Here is a 16,779-nt window from a genome sequence, read left to right as displayed (position 1 = left end):
ACCTTGAGTAGTGCTTAAGAGGACGAGTGTAGTTTTCTATACGTGCACATATTCTCAAACACCATAATAGAATAGTCATATAATACATGGAATTCTGCAATCCCAGTATAAAGACTCATCTCTAATATCTTTATAATAACGACTTCTGACGCACCCAGTCACCAATTATAAAGAAATGATGTAGCCGCTCAACTGTAATAACTTATTACAATAGAGTTCTGACATCACACTGCCTGCTGTCAGAGCTAGCAGCAGGACAGAAAGGGAGGTCAGGTCACTGCAGCACTTTAAAGAACTAAACCGAAATGTGGCTTTTCTTTCTTCTCCTTTGATTTTATAGCTGTGCAGTGACAAGCAGAAAGGAAATATTTAAGGCAAAATGTTTATGTTTTGAACTTTTTAGGTAATTATAGAAAAGTTACAATCTTTCTGCATATAACTACACATTTTGAGCTACGGCGCCTTCTTTTTAAAAAACAAAACTGACTTGTATTAAGCTGATCCTAATATCGTTTCGCAACAAATATCTTTTTGATGTGTGATTTTGCGCTACAGATTTTATTTTTATTCTTCACATTTGCAAACATGCTCTGTCTTTCATATGAAAGAGCTATTCGCCAAGTTTTTAAATGGTTTGTGGGAGAGGTGGTGGTGTAACCATGTATTTTAAGGAATACAGTACCCCCTGCAGTAAATAATAAGGATATTGAAAGTCACCTCAGAGTTCCATAATACTTATAAACGAATTTGATCTTCGGCCTTGCTCCTCTATGTCATCATGGAACTCCTCTGTGACTTGAAATATCATTAGAATGTACGACGAGGGTAGTTTATCCCGTATATGTAATTTCAATGAATCTGGGAATATTCTATACCAAGGTTTGACAAATTTGTGGTGAGAGAACTTTACTGGGGGTGAGCAGAAGGCTGATATGGAGGTCACTTGTGGGGCAGAGGTGACCTGGTTGCCACATTGTTCACTGGGGCAACCAAGACAAAAGGAGATTATCTCCTTAAAGAAACACCTGGGAATCCATATTTCTAAACCAATCTTGAACCAAACAAATATTGCCAAATACAACTTTCACTCCTATTTATGATTCACTTCTATCATTATTCCTCAGTCTTTGAACTCTGGCCTCATCTCACAACCCCTTCTTTTAAAAGCACTGTTCTAACAAAATTGCCTGTATTCTACATATATATGAAACAAATGCCTTCATCAACTTGCTACACTACACTATGCTCGCTTACTACTTGGGTATGATTGCTGACAAGAAAATGCAGGCAGAAGTTCCACACAAAAAATCTTTATTTCAGTTGCCTCATTCTTTGTGAAAGACTAAATGAAAAGGATCTATGTGTCCTTAATGAAGTCTCCAACTCCATTTTTTATACATTAAAAATATATTCAAAGTCTCCTACACATGCAATTGTTCTAAAGAGTTTGGCAAATACAATTGTTATGTTTTTGATTAAAGGAGAGTGAACTTCATTGGTGTGAGGGGCATGGGCCCCTTAAGTAGTGATCCGAAACTCTCAACCAGCAGTTGCTACTGATGGTGTAAGTGATCACCACTTATTGCGTAATGTAATCATTGGGTTTCGCAGCTGGGTACTCGCTTCCCCAGGTAAGTGATGCCTCCAATTGAGGGAGGGTACTGGTGGGATCTGTGCAGTGAAATCTAAAGTTATATCCTATATTAAAATGTGAAATCTTAATAAGGGTGAAGAGATTAGGGGTAAGATTAAAAGGTGAAGTGGTGATGTTGTATGAGCATGCCAAATGTCCTTAGCATCACACATGGAAGGTCAGCATGTTTCAGCCTTCTTTGTCATAGCGGGTCCAGGCCTTGGTCAGGCCCTTGGTGATAGTAGTCAGATCTCTTTTTGAACGTTATACTCACCATAAGTCGGATTTACTGATGCAGATTCTGTATGTTCATTTGTATAGACCTGCATTGAGCATTATGATATTAGTGGCTTTGCCTCATAGGCATCAGGTGAGGCAACAGTCCCGTACCAATTTGATGCATAATGGGCCCCTGCTGGCGTTACTAGACTGGATACCCTGACCATGCATGCCACAGCATGGCCATGCAAATGTACAACAAAGAAAGAAGTACTCACCTCCCTTGTGAGTCCACTGTCGCAAGGCAGTAACATCAGAGAATTGTGGGATAAGGGATATGGTTCTTTATTGCCTACCACTCAAGGAGGGTTTTGTTTATTTCTTTTCAGATTGGCTTAACAGCAAAACCATCTGAATGATGTGTCTTACCTCAATCAAGAGGTCCAGCATAACAAAGGATAAAGAAAGAGAGAACTCCATGGGACTTTAACCTTCATTAAACATCCTGTAAATGAGGTGCGCTTCCTCCAAAAGAACTACGAACAAATGTGAAGCGTTCAGGAACACAAAAATTCCTCAAGAGATGGGTAGGTTCCGAAAGGAGTGTGTAAAATGTTAATTCCACCGCAATCATTGTGCAAAACTAAACATTCTGCAATTTCATGAACTTACTAAACTCCATATTTTTCCTTCAATTATGCCTCAGTTGAAATTCTTCAATTTTGCGGGCAAAAAATACTGCACAAACCTTTTTGCTAAAACATTTCTTGATAATTGGCATGTGCGTGTTTTTTCTCCTGTAAAACCTCTCTTTGCAGACTATTTCTTCTCTCAAATAGAAAAAGGAACTTCCGAAACAAGATGAAATTTGTGGAAATGTTATCCTACAATTTGGGACATCCCTAGGTTCCGATCCACCAATTTTAGTGGATATTTTGAAGTAGGATGGATGAAATATGTTTGGGCTATTGATAATTGCCACAAATAATATTCATGAGATATGTTTGCATAACATGATGTAAGGCGGGCCCTTTGCATAGTCAATGGTGCTGGACCATCGGCTACCATCCTACGCAGTTACAGATGCCACAAGAACCTATAGAGCCTTACACAATACCCCAATGAGACTCCCAGCAAGATACGAACAGCATCACCGCAGCTTCCTGTTTCCTGTCAGGACAACTTCCGGTTGTACCACGCCGTTAATCCAAAGAAGCGTCACTTTGTCAATTAACAATTGCTAAACTTAACTATTGGTATTCGTTGAAGAACTCTACTAAATACAGGGAAAAAAAACATTTTTTGAATGGAAATCAATGAGACGAACTCCTGCCCACCGCATACCAGAGAAAAGAAACATAGGGGTGAAAAAATTGCACCTGGACTTTAAGCAGTTCGGGTTACCACTGCCTTGTCTCCATAGCAACTGCCTCTTGTGACAGGTATTGAAACAACAGTGTTGGATAATCCGCCTCTGATAGGTCTGTCACGGTCTCTGATAGGGATTAACTTCGGCAATCTCTTGACGCCTGTCAAATGTTTCTCGCTCACTTCCTCCAGTCAGGTAGTCGGAATGGCTTTCAGATCACCTGTCTCCCTCGGTGCACGTGCCCGCTTACAAGTCTATCTGTCTCTTTCTGTCACCATCATGCTGCAGGAAGCCCTTCTCTGCGCCTGTGGGGCAAACATCGACGGCAGGCGCGTTCGTCCTAAATGTAGGGGGTTTCTTGCTGTAGGATAATAAGTGTCTTCGTCACTCGATGTGTGTGACGGAGCTCCGAGCGCTGCCCCGGGGGTTACTGAAGACACTGATTGGTGGACCCCGCTTACACGGGTCTCTAACCTTCTTCCCTGTCCGCAGGATGAGTGGGATTCGGCAGCTGAAGATCAGCTTTTCCGGATGGGTGCTGGGCCCTTTAACTGGGAGTATCCAGAATCACAAGTCCAGCCCTGCAGTGACGTCACGACGCGAGGTCCTACAAACGTGGGTGGAACCAGGAAGTCGACGGACGGCGAACCCTGGAGGAGTGTTGGAGTCGCAGAGAGCAAGGAGCACGGCGAGAAGGAGAGCGAGGAGCAGCCGAACCAACCGGAGTACAGCAGGAAGGCGGAGGTGGAGAGGACCACAGGATACGGATCCGGCGAAGCGCCCTGCCACGTTCCCGGGGGAGGAGCGTGGCTAGGACAGGTACGGGACCGGGTAGCGGGCTGGATGGGGAGGCGGGACCGTCCACAGTAGTCGACGACCGCAGCGTTTCTCCCTAGGCCTTATTTGTGTTTAAAACCCCATCCCTCACGGTTACGGTTGCGATCACTGGAATCTATTGTTTGTGGTTATCACAAGGTGATCCCTCACTCCCCTGGTCCTGGTGTTAGGTACAAGTACACATATACAAAGCCTAATAAGCCCCTTCTCTTTCCTTCTGGGGACCGGCGAGCGCGGACCTTGGGGAGACGAGAGACCGGACCCCTCCGTGGGAGAAGACGGCCCCAAGACCTTGACCGACGTATCATCACGGATCCGGCCCGGTTTGCCCGAGAAAGACTGACTATCAGAACAAAACGCAAACTTATAGCAATAAAACCTAAACTACCCCGACCCCGTGTTCCGTCTCTCCTTGGTCCCCCGTCACACGTGGTGTCAGAAGTGGGATTAACATCTCACTCCGTCTGTGAACCAAAGATGGAGGCCCTCGTGCAGCATCTGATTCACGGCCAGGAGAAACTCAGCTGGGCCGTCGAGAGGCAGATGACGTCCGCTCAAGCCGACAGAGAACTGTTCCAAAATTCAATGAAAGCCCATCTCGAATCACTGCCCAAGCCAATACCGGATATGCCCCCTCCTGTCCCCGTAGAAAGACGACTCCCTTATTCGAGTGCAGCGGGGGAGTCCTTACAGAAGTATGCCCCCGGCGAAGACCCGGATGCCTTTTTGACTAACTTTGAGCGGGCCGCTCGTGCCTGTGGATGGCCAGAAGAAAAGTGGCCCTTCTTTCTGGCCCCGCTCCTGTCCGGGGAGGCCCAAGCCGCGTACCAGGTGGCCAACCCTACCGGAGCCACCGGCTATCAGACCATCAAGGAAATTATACTGGAACACTTGGGGCTTGATGGGGAAGCCTATCGGTGCAAGTTCCGAAAGGAAAGAGGGGTACCAGGAGAAAATCCCAGGACCCTATACTTCCGCCTAAAAACGGCGGCTGATAAATGGCTGAAGCCTGACGCCAGCTCCAAGGAAGAAATCATGGCTAAGATATACATGGAACAATTCCTAGAGGCTTTGCCCTTCGGAACCCAAAGATGGTTAAGACAGCACCCACACTTAACCCCGGAACAAGCGGTGGACATGGCTAAATATTTTTCAAGAGCTCAACCCCGCCTGGAGGTTGAGAAGATGACCAAACCACCGGGGGGAGGCCGACCCGAGAGAAAAGCGGCCCCTCCCACTGTACTACCCCGTGCTAAGACTCACCGCTCAGAATCCCCAATGACCCGTGGTCCTCAGTGCTTCGAGTGCGGAGAATGGGGCCATATCGCCAGGATGTGCCAAAAGAAGAGGACCGAGGAACCCATGGACGTGGGGTACCTGCCAAAAAGCGTCCTCTACTCGGCTGAAATGGGCCCGTCATTTTACGTACGTGTGGGGTTGAATGGCTTTTCCTTAAGTGCGTTATTAGACTCCGGATGCCGGCAGTCGGTAGTCCAGAAACGTCTGGTGTTGCCCCAGCAATATCTAGCCCAACAACAGGTTCACATACGGTGTATACACGGGGAGGTCCGACCCTACCCTTTGGCCCTGGTAACGCTTAAGCCCATGAACAGTCCCGCTTGTACAGTGAGGGTGGGGGTGGTGGATTCCCTACCCGAAGACATCATCCTGGGAGTAGACAACCCAGATTTTCTATCAATGTTTAAAAAGTCCACGAAAGGCGAGACACAGGGAAGCGGGAGGGTCACCTCTGGTCTGGTCTCAGCAGATCCGTGGATTTCCGACAGGAGTTTCCTTTTTGCCCAGGGCAATGACCGCACCTTGTTCAACGCCTGGGAAAGCGCTCACATACACCAAAACCACCCGACAGACACGTATCCCAGATTTATCATAAAAGATAACCTTTTATACAGGGAAGGAACCAAGGATGGGGGTCTCCAGCTGTTAGTGCCCCAACCTTTCCGGGAACAGATATTGTTCTTCTCGCATGCCCATCTAACGGCCGGTCATGCAGGGAAAGAAAAGACTACCAGTGGAGTGTTGCGGTTTTTCTATTGGCCAGGTGTTTATAGGGATGTTGAGGAGTACTGTAAGACCTGTGACATCTGTCAGAGGACTTCCTCATATAAACCCCGAGCTGCTCCCCTACAACCCATGCCCATCATCGGGGTTCCATTCGAGAGGGTGGGTATGGACCTGATAGGGCCACTTCCTCGTACGAAAAGGGGCCATCTGCATGTTCTGGTTATAGTGGATTACGCCACCCGCTTCATTGAGGCTTTTCCTTTGACCACCCCCACCACCAAGAACGTGGCAGACAAAGTGGTGGAACTATTCTCCAGGGTCGGATTCCCGAATGAAGTCGTAACAGACCAAGGCACCCCGTTTACTTCCCGTCTCATGAAGGAGGTGTGTAACACCCTGAACATCCACCAGTTGCACACCTCAGTGTACCATCCCCAGACGGACGGACTGGTGGAGAGGTACAATCGTACGTTAAAATCTACTCTGAAGAAGATGCTGACGGCGGAACGCCAAGAGTGGGACAAATTGCTCCCCTTGGCCTTATACGTGCTGAGGGCCCAAGTGCAGAGTAGTACTGGATATTCCGCCTTTGAGCTCCTATACGGGAGACAGCCTAGGTCCTTGCTGGAGATAACAAGAGACGCCTGGATACACGAAGGTTCCCAAGACCACCGTACCGTCCTGGAATATACATCCCAGCTCCAGTCCAAGTTAGGAAAGCTCAGGGACCTGGCTCACGACAACATGGAAAAGAGCCAAGCCAAACAGAAGAGATTGTACGATAAAGGAAAGAAATTAAGGACCCTGCAGAGAGGAGACTGGGCCCTAGTGCTGTTACCTACCAGCACCAGCAAGTTCAAGAGCGAATGGCAAGGCCCTTACCAGGTGTTGGACACAATCGGACAGACCACATACAAACTGCAGTTGACCCCATCCCGAACCCAAAGTTATCATATTAACTTACTGAAAAAGTGGCTGGGACCCATACCAAAGAACGCCCACTTCTTACTTCCCTCACACCGACAGAGCAAGTCCACGGTGGGAGACCTGGTGATAAATCCCGAATTAGCAGAAGACAAAACAAATCAGCTACTCGAGACTCTCCACCGATTTGATGAGATATTCTCGGACTCTCCGGGGAGGACCCCGCTTGCAGAACATACCATCGAAACGATACCGGGGAAGGTAGTAAGACAAAAGGCGTATCGAGTTCCAGCAGCCAAACGAGACGCCATTCGGAAGGAAGTGCACGATATGTTAAGGCTGGGGGTTATAAGACCATCCACCAGTCCGTGGGCGTCGCCCATCGTGATGATACCCAAGCCTGATGGGTCTTCACGATTTTGCATGGATTTCAGGGCGTTGAATAGCATATCTTCTTTCGATGCATACCCTATCCCAAGAGTGGACGACCTCATTGAAAAGATAGGTGATGCCACCTACATAACAACGTTGGACCTCACTAAGGGGTACTGGCAAGTACCCCTACGGGAACAAGACCGGAAGAAGACTGCCTTCTCAACGGACCTTGGGCTTTTTGAGTTTACGGTGTTACCATTTGGGCTCCACGGGGCCCCAGCGACTTTCCAGAGACTAATGAACTAAGTATTGTTGCCCTACTCCTCTGTTAGTTCGGCTTACCTGGACGACATAGTGGTGTTTAGTCGCTCGTGGGAGGACCATCTGCTCCACGTCCAAACAATACTTCACGCCCTACGTCAAGCCAACCTGCACATCAATGCCAAGAAGTCTAGGGTGGCGTTTAACCAGGTCCAGTATTTGGGGTATGTCCTAGGGGATGGGGTCATCGCTCCCCAAGAAAGGAAAATCAGGGCTATAGGAGAGGCACCCTTCCCATCCACTAAGAAGGAACTAAGGGGTTTCCTAGGTCTCATCGGATACTATAGGCGTTTCATACCCTCTTTTGCAAATCTGGCGTCTCCCTTGACGGATCTCCTCAGGAAAGAGTGCTCTTCTCATCACCTGCGCTCTCCCTCCCCGGACGCAATGAACGCCTTCCAGCAGCTGAAAACAGCTATCACGACAGCTCCGGTTCTTCTATCCCCTAATTTCCAGAAACCATTTATTGTAGCCACTGACGCATCAGACACCGGGATAGGGGCGGTTTTGTCCCAAACCGATGACGATGGACACGAACACCCGATCCTGTACGTCAGTCGCAAGTTGTTTCCCCGGGAGCGGGCCTATCCCACCATAGAGAAAGAATGCCTTGCGGTTAAATGGGCGATAGAAAAACTGCGCTACTACCTTGAGGGGAAGCCATTCATCCTCTACACCGACCATGCCCCCTTACAGTGGATGCATCGCAATAAAAGCAACAATCCCCGGGTCCTCCGGTGGTTCTTGTCCTTACAGCCATTTGCATTTACGGTACACCACCGCAGGGGCCGAGACAATGGCAATGCTGACTTTCTTTCCCGAGTCTCATCTCTCCCCGAGCGGGAGCAGCCAGGGGGGGTGGTATGTGACGGAGCTCCGAGCGCTGCCCCGGGGGTTACTGAAGACACTGATTGGTGGACCCCGCTTACACGGGTCTCTAACCTTCTTCCCTGTCCGCAGGATGAGTGGGATTCGGCAGCTGAAGATCAGCTTTTCCGGATGGGTGCTGGGCCCTTTAACTGGGAGTATCCAGAATCACAAGTCCAGCCCTGCAGTGACGTCACGACGCGAGGTCCTACAAACGTGGGTGGAACCAGGAAGTCGACGGACGGCGAACCCTGGAGGAGTGTTGGAGTCGCAGAGAGCAAGGAGCACGGCGAGAAGGAGAGCGAGGAGCAGCCGAACCAACCGGAGTACAGCAGGAAGGCGGAGGTGGAGAGGACCACAGGATACGGATCCGGCGAAGCGCCCTGCCACGTTCCCGGGGGAGGAGCGTGGCTAGGACAGGTACGGGACCGGGTAGCGGGCTGGATGGGGAGGCGGGACCGTCCACAGTAGTCGACGACCGCAGCGTTTCTTCCTAGGCCTTATTTGTGTTTAAAACCCCATCCCTCACGGTTACGGTTGCGATCACTGGAATCTATTGTTTGTGGTTATCACAAGGTGATCCCTCACTCCCCTGGTCCTGGTGTTAGGTACAAGTACACATATACAAAGCCTAATAAGCCCCTTCTCTTTCCTTCTGGGGACCGGCGAGCGCGGACCTTGGGGAGACGAGAGACCGGACCCCTCCGTGGGAGAAGACGGCCCCAAGACCTTGACCGACGTATCATCACGGATCCGGCCCGGTTTGCCCGAGAAAGACTGACTATCAGAACAAAACGCAAACTTATAGCAATAAAACCTAAACTACCCCGACCCCGTGTTCCGTCTCTCCTTGGTCCCCCGTCACAATGTGCATGTTCTCACCAGGAGGGGGAATGTGAACTGGATACATACTCCTGTTGATACCCGTATGTGGAAGCAGTGCTTAATTTGAGCCGGTGGTTTCTGGTGCTCGGCTCCAGCACTTAATTAATTGTCGCACAAGCACTTAATTGTCCACACGTACTTATGACAGCTGCCACATGATGGCGCTGTCTGTATAATTTTGAGATGAGCAGAACAGCAATTGTTTATTAATTCAGTATGCAATAAAAACAACTAATATCTGCCGCCCAAGCTATTTTTATAGCTTTGATGGCCTGGAATAGGCTGAATTGTCACACTTGTAGCAGTGTGCTGGTTAGTAGTTGTGTAGGTTCTGTCATTGGCAACGCTGGCAGTGGCAATGGGTGGGTCCAAGATGCAGAGGTCTCCTCACTACAGCCCCACCTTATTATTAATCGCTGGGGGGAGTGTGGGGCATCGTCTAGTGGACGTTTAGTCTTATCAGAAGCTTTGGTGAGGCTCAGATCCTAAAGGTGATGGTGGGGTTTTCTGTTTTTATGGAGACACCTAGTGATGGCTAAGGGAATCCTTCTATTATGATATATAAATAAATTTAGCAGTGGCAGTGCAGGGCCGTGAAAAGAGCAGGGCATGATGCAAGTGGCACCCACAGGTCTCCACCCGCGCGTGAGTGCCCAGTGGGAGTCCGATAATTGACATATACCCACAGCATCAGGTAGGGTGGTCTTTTTTCCGCATGCCCCTGACTGTCTTGCTGTCAACGTATCTGGTGAGCGTTAAGTGATGGGCCACGTATGGATGTGCCCGAGGGTTTGATAGTGAGGGTGACCACGGGTACGAAGCCCAGGCGGAACAGCCGGTGGGTGGGCCTTCGGGGTGGTCTGATTCCCTTTGCCTTTTGAAGTGGCCCAAACCTGGCAGCTGGCATGATGCTGGGAACCCCACAACGGGAGCCAATTGACCTTTAAGTTCTCTCAAATACATACTTACACATACAGACATGCACACACTCTCTCATATAAACCCACACTCGCATGCACACAACATACATTCAAAAGCACTTTTTACTTACCTACGCTGCTAATAATATTATATTATTCACTATTACAGTAATAGTGAATAATATAATATTATTCACTATTAGTGTAATAAAAAAAAAGACGAAAAACAAGCAAATTGGAGCCCCAACCAGTCCCTGGCACTGATTTTCATACCTCTGAGGCCAGGGGTCTCAAATGCAGTACTAGGGGTTGCAAGGGAGAGGTCAGAGGTTGCACCTGCGACCCTTAAATGAAGTCCATGCATAGCCCTTGCTGACTCATAATGACACTGGAAACGTGCAAATGCGTGCAGTAAGATTGGAGGCATTTTGGAATGTTAACTATGTAGGGAGGAGAGAGTGAACAAAGAACGTTTATGTACAAAGCCTCTTGCTAGCCAATTATCTGTAATGTGATGGAAGTGACACACCTTTATGATGTTCTAGGATATGATGCATGCCATTTAGTGTGGGTGCAATTTAAATGCTGTCCAAGCTGACAAACGTTGAACCGCACATGTCCACCACTCCCATTAGCATCTCACATCTTCCTTTTACTAACCCAACTGAGATGTCAAGAGCACAACTTAGCAAATTTACCAAAACTGATTCACAAGAAAAAAGAAAGAGCATACGACTACTCTGCTACCTATTTCACTCTAACCTTGGGTACCAGAGTAGCGTGCGACTCGCCACAAAGTGCTTCAGTGCCTTGCCAGGAGCTCTAGAAATACAGTTTACAATTACAATAAATGCCAGCTTTGCAAAACTTCATCAGTGTGTGACAACTATCAGAAAAAATATGTTGAGGCACTACTTTTTCACCCAAAAATATTTTTTTGTGACCAAGTTCTTCACAAGAAGTAGGTTTTTGAGAGTAGTTGAGTACAAACCCTACATTTGTGCGATTTTCATTCCACAAGTTTTTTTTTAAACATTGTTGAAATTTACAAAAATAAAGACTTCACAAATTCTGAGAAAGAAGGAAAGTTTTTCTAACTTCATATAATCCTACAGGCAGTTAAGTGACTAACATGTTTTCACCATTTATCCACTCATTCTTGCTCCCCATTCTGTGCGATTCAGGAAAAAATGCTAATTAGCTGGGTTTGGTGGCTCAGTGGATAAATTCATCCACTCCAACAATCTGTGTTTGTCCTGATAAACACCGGTTTGAATCCCAGCTAGTGTGCTAAACCTTAGATCTACCTGAGGGTGATTTAATGAGTACCAATGAGTTGGGTATCAATAAATATCCGTTGCTCAGAGCCATAATGTGGTAAGAGGTAAACATACAAGTTACATATGTACATGTTATGTTTATTTAGGACTTTAGCAATTATTTAACTTTTACTCTCTAGTTAATGAGGACCCTTCATTTGCTTATCTACAGTGCTTAATTTGTAAAAGTATAAGTGCCAGGGCACAAAGTTTTGCTCCGAAGCCACCGGCTGGGGCTATCAAATGCTGGGGTTGCCGAATATCAAACCTGTGTAGTCCTGATTCCATTCCACCTCATCCATCTATAATCAAACACCAGACACTCCCTGCCTCTTTATTTCACTCTTTCAGATTATTTTTCATCCCTGCTTTCTCCCTTTGTCACTGTTGTCTTTTCTCTTCTTCCACTCTCCCATTTTGTTTTTCTCAATCTTGCTCTGGGTCAAAGTTGGAGGAGGAAAAATAAGTGGCAGACCCCAAAATTGAGTGCTGGTGGACCCCACCTGCATTGACAGGCTCAGATTAAACACAGATTATCTCATGGTGAATGCGGTAGGCGCCCCTGAGATACATGCCTTCACTACTTCACTTTACTTTATCGCTTGCCTTCTCACCTGTTGGCCAACCTACCTGCTCATTACTTGATCCACATCTTCGATCCGCTTCTCTCTTCTCCTCAGACACTTTTCTTAATTGAAGTGTATTCTGAAAATGCTCTTTTTTAAATGTCACACCATTGCATCCACTCAGTAATGATAACAGAACGGGCATACCTCACCGGTGCAGCTAGTAAATGCTTCCTGGGAATTATTGTAGGCTAATCTTCATTTTTTAGAAGCAAAATCCTATTGCAGTCTGTAAAGTTGAGTTAAATTTGACCAGGGTCTCTCAGTTTTACCACAGAAGTACTCTGTCTCTATGGAGGAGCAGCGGCACCAAGGAGAAACTGAAATCAGAGTGGAGTCAAGAATCTGGACTCTAGTGGCCCAAGCATGACGTCTCCCAGGAGGTTCCTTCGGTAGGACCAAGAGTCAAGAACTGGAACTCCACAAACCAGGTATGCTCTCTACTGGGGTGGTTCTTTGGCAAGATCAAGAAGCGTCAAGGAATTGGACGGCAGAGCCCCAAGTATGATGTCCCAAGAGCTTCCTTTCAGCAGAAAGAGGAAAAGTCAAGAGCAGGTCCAAGTATGCTGTCTACAGGGAGCTTTCTTCGACAGAACGAGAATCAAGTGCAAGCCCGAGTATGCAGTCTCTTGACGTGTTTCTGCGGCAGTGAGAGAAAAGGTTCAGGAAAGCCCAAGTATGCTGTCTCTTAGGGGGTTTCTTTGGCAGAATGAGAAAGAGCCAGCAGCAGGCCCAATATGCTGTCATCCAGGAGGTTTCTACGACAGAGAGTCAAGGACAGCTGAACTATACTGTCTCCCAGAAGATTTTGTCGACAGAACAAGGAAAAGTAAAGGACAGGCCCAAGTATGCTGTCTCCCGGGAGGTTTCTTTGGCAGAAAGAGATGGAGTCAAAAACAAGCCCAAGAATGCTGTTCACCAGGAGATCCAGCCAGAGTTGAGTATTCAAACTGCTCAGGATCACATATGCCGTCTTCTGCAAGGTTCCTTCAGCCAGGACAGCAGAGCGAAGAGATGGCCGACCCTTAGCCACACCTGGAATGGAGCATATATAGTTGAGACAACCTGCACGTTTGCCTGCAGTGAGCATCACACACGGAATGGCTTGTGAATTCAAAGCTGTGGCATTGCGTCCTCGAACCAACCTCCAATCAGCTTTGCTGCCAGCCTGGTTTCGACACTGTTGTCAATGGGAGGATGGCTTGGCGCGGGCATGACTCACTTATGATGTATCTGGCATGCATTTGACAAAGTGCCATGCTATTTCAGTTGGCATTGTCACTAGGCTCGGACTCTGGCCCAACAGGAGCTAAAAAAAGATCTCGGGAGCAGCCAGTTGAAGGGCTGTTGGAAGCCTCGGTATTTACTCTCCTTCAGGGCGGGGTGTGCCATTCTGCTGCTACACACAAGTTGCTGCACCCGCGCTAAAAAAAGAAAGCCGCCCAGCCGCTCACTTTCTGAAGGGTGATCAAAGCGCGTCACCGCCACGTCTTCAAGTGACAACTGGGACACCGTGACTTCCTGGAGAGGAGCGCGCGCAGCAGCGTAACCGCACGGCACGTCTGGGCCCCTTCCCGGCAGTGCCGATCACCCTTAGAAAAAAAAAAAAACCATACAGGCATGGCCAGGCCTGTGGTTACTGCATCTCAGGCCACGGATGTACAAAAATATTAAAAATAACCGACCGTTCGGCTCTCTGGTAAGCCCTAACGAAGTAGGTCAGTGTTCACCAGGATCCCCCTTTGAAGCAAGTGCCCTGTTTTTAGATGAACTATGTATAAAGGTCAACCAAGATATTTTTGAACACATTGAAAACCCAGCATATTCTTAAAAATAATTGAAATGTAGCTGCACTCTCCGCCACGTACCGCCGATGGGAGGCAGAAAGGCAATTTGTAAATAGAAGAAGATTTTCGTTCACCTGCTCATCTTTTTGTGTTATTTAAGCTACAATTTTTTCTTCCAGGTCTTCAGTTTAGAATCAACATACATCTCATGGCTGCTACAGAGCATGTTGATTCTGTAAATATCGAGAACTGCAAACAAGACAGTTTGCCGTAGTTCTGTTACTGCATGACAGAACTTTTTATTTGCATCTGAATTTGATAAATTATAGAGTTTAAAAAATATCATGTAATGACGTAGTAGAAAGCAATGCTCAAGGCGCAGTGCCTAAATTAGACACTCGCGCTTTATTTTTATTTTTTTCTTACTACATAAGGGGTACTTTGAATTAATGTGAAATCCCTGGAGCTGACAAGTTGGCTCAGGAAGTTGCTCACTGCTGACATTTGTTGTGATATGCAGGTCACCTGTTTGAATCCCAGGAAGAGCAACAACTTTTCATTCTTCCAAGGTAAGTAAGTTGAGTCCGATTATAATGGGCAATGGTACAATTTGCCATTTACAAAAACACTTAGAAATTGCAGAAGGATGCTGTGATGTGTTACATAAAAAACAATTTATTAGTATTGATTTATCCACATTTTTAATTATATTATTATCAGAACATATTGAGACTACAATCACTCTTTATATGACTTCAGGATCTTTGGCCAATGTGTCGCTACGATTCTTAAAAAGAAGTGACAGTGAGTATGTTTAGTTGAGATGAAATGCAATGACCAATTCCGACACGTGTTTCACTTCCTGTTTGCTACTGGTTAGTACAGTAGTTTACAAGGCCCTCTGTGGCTTGTATCACTGAATTAAAGTGGCATAACTCAAAATATCAAGCAATTTAGCTTGCTCATAGACTCATGAGGAGGAGCAAAACAGGAGTCAGCACGTGAATTAATCATTACATTTCATCTTACCCAAATATACATATGATGATTTCATTCAATAAACATAGTGACACACGGGGCAAAAACCCAGAAGGCATATAAACAGAGTGAGTCCAGAATCAATAAGTTCTGAACCGCTATAGAATCTTGGTTTTCTGGTTTGGCCAGCTCCAGCAGGACACAAGGATACAGTGCCACAACTTTAATTACTACAGGCTGTTCTACTCTGTACTAACCAAACTGACCCACTCAGCAGATGTATGCTCAATTTATTGTTATTTGCCACGTCACATTTAGCTGCAGCTTTGACCGTGTGCGGCTGGAGCAATGCCCCTTTGCCTTTCAGCTGGAGGGGGAGACGATGGATAACCGAGCCACTCTCCTCGCCAAAAAGTCTGTAGTTATTTACATTGCAGCACATTAGAGGTAGGTGGACTAATAAATTTACAGCGAGATCAGACCCACGGGTCTAGTTTGGCTCTAAGACCCCTTGCATAAGCCGAGCCATGAAAATTTGGCATGTAAAGCGTGCAATAAGCCTCAGGTAAAAATTTGATAAATTCTCTTCAAAACACAAACAAGGGCATTTCTGTAATGTACAGAAGCTTTTCACCTCTGTATATCAGATTATATCACTGCATTGAGCGGCATTTATTAAAAGTGATAGGTTTTAAACATGAACTTAGAAATATTCATGTCCCCTGCACTGACGACTATGTCACTATGGAACTAAGTGGCAAGTCAGTTTTCAGGTTCATCCGATTTGTAGTCTATATTCTTATTATACATGGAGCAGCATTATAATGTATTAAGTCAAATACAAGAGATTTTTGTGCAGTGTAGTAGTGCACATTCTTAACTCACCTACTAGAAGGTGCTCTTGTATGTGACAACGAAATAAAGGATGCTTTATGTCTCTTTGCGTCCAGCTCTTAACATCAACTTCATTCCCACAAATATTGGAAAACACATATATATTTGTGATAGGATTTAATATTCTAACTCTGCCTCAATATTCACTTGTGAAAGTTAATAATGGCGGGAGACCTTAACGACACAACAGAAAAGTTCTGAGGAAAATCACAGATAGCCTGTAGAATAGACCTAAAATAGTATCCTTTTTTAGAATAGGCAACAGGATAACTTTATTTTCTGGCAAATATTTACCACACTCTCCCTATGATGCTTAAATGTAAGGGTGCCCCCAGATATACTGGAAAATTCCTCATAGCACACACCCAACAGTAGTAGTGTATTAAATCACACTCTTATCACACCGACCCTCGACCAGCATGTCTCCTCCTTTGAAATACTACAGAAAAATAAGAGTGAACAATGGCCGCTGAGTTTTCTACTGAACCTATAAGTATCAGAGGTCACAAATTACTATCATTAGCAGCTGTGGGGTGGGGACCACGTTCGGACACCTCAAATGGTCTCAAGCTTAAAAAACCAGGTTGCAAGGATACATTAGGGAAATCGTTTATTTACTGTTACCATTGAAAATAGAGACTCTGCTTCCAACTAGAATACGGCTGTTTTCAAAAGCAAAATCCTAGGCTGTAGAAAAGCAGTGTGGGAAGCCAAAGAGAGGTTCCAAGCAAATAGATGGGAACACATAAAACTTTGGGTTCATACCCATACCTCGAAAAGGTTTTGGAACCTGGTGTTGA

General features: G+C 46.3%; 2 protein-coding genes across 11 annotated transcripts in view; one reads left to right on the top strand and one right to left on the bottom strand.

The window, feature by feature from the left end:
* LOC146789135 (diacylglycerol kinase delta-like) overlaps nucleotides 1-16,779 on the bottom strand; it is a 688,844-nt gene that overhangs the window by 252,512 nt on the left and 419,553 nt on the right. The window contains exon 1 of one of the 10 annotated variants that reach the window (XM_085630707.1): nucleotides 12,325-13,765. The exons of the other annotated variants lie outside the window; for them this stretch is intronic. Coding sequence (XP_085486833.1) covers nucleotides 12,325-12,465 — 141 coding nt within the window. The 5' untranslated portion in view covers nucleotides 12,466-13,765. Of the gene's footprint in view, nucleotides 1-12,324; nucleotides 13,766-16,779 lie in introns of those variants that run through there. 10 annotated transcript variants of the gene reach the window in all.
* LOC146789137 (uncharacterized) lies at nucleotides 3,426-9,041 on the top strand. The gene is made up of 3 exons (XM_085630048.1): nucleotides 3,426-3,554; nucleotides 3,714-4,040; nucleotides 8,664-9,041. The coding sequence occupies exons 1-3, from the start codon at nucleotides 3,426-3,428 to the stop codon at nucleotides 9,039-9,041; spliced, it is 834 nt and encodes a 277-aa protein (XP_085486174.1).

This window comes from Triturus cristatus, chromosome 10 (assembly GCF_964204655.1).
Source record: "Triturus cristatus chromosome 10, aTriCri1.1, whole genome shotgun sequence".
NCBI lineage: Eukaryota > Metazoa > Chordata > Amphibia > Caudata > Salamandridae > Triturus > Triturus cristatus.
This window is presented reverse-complemented; position numbering and strand designations above follow the sequence as displayed.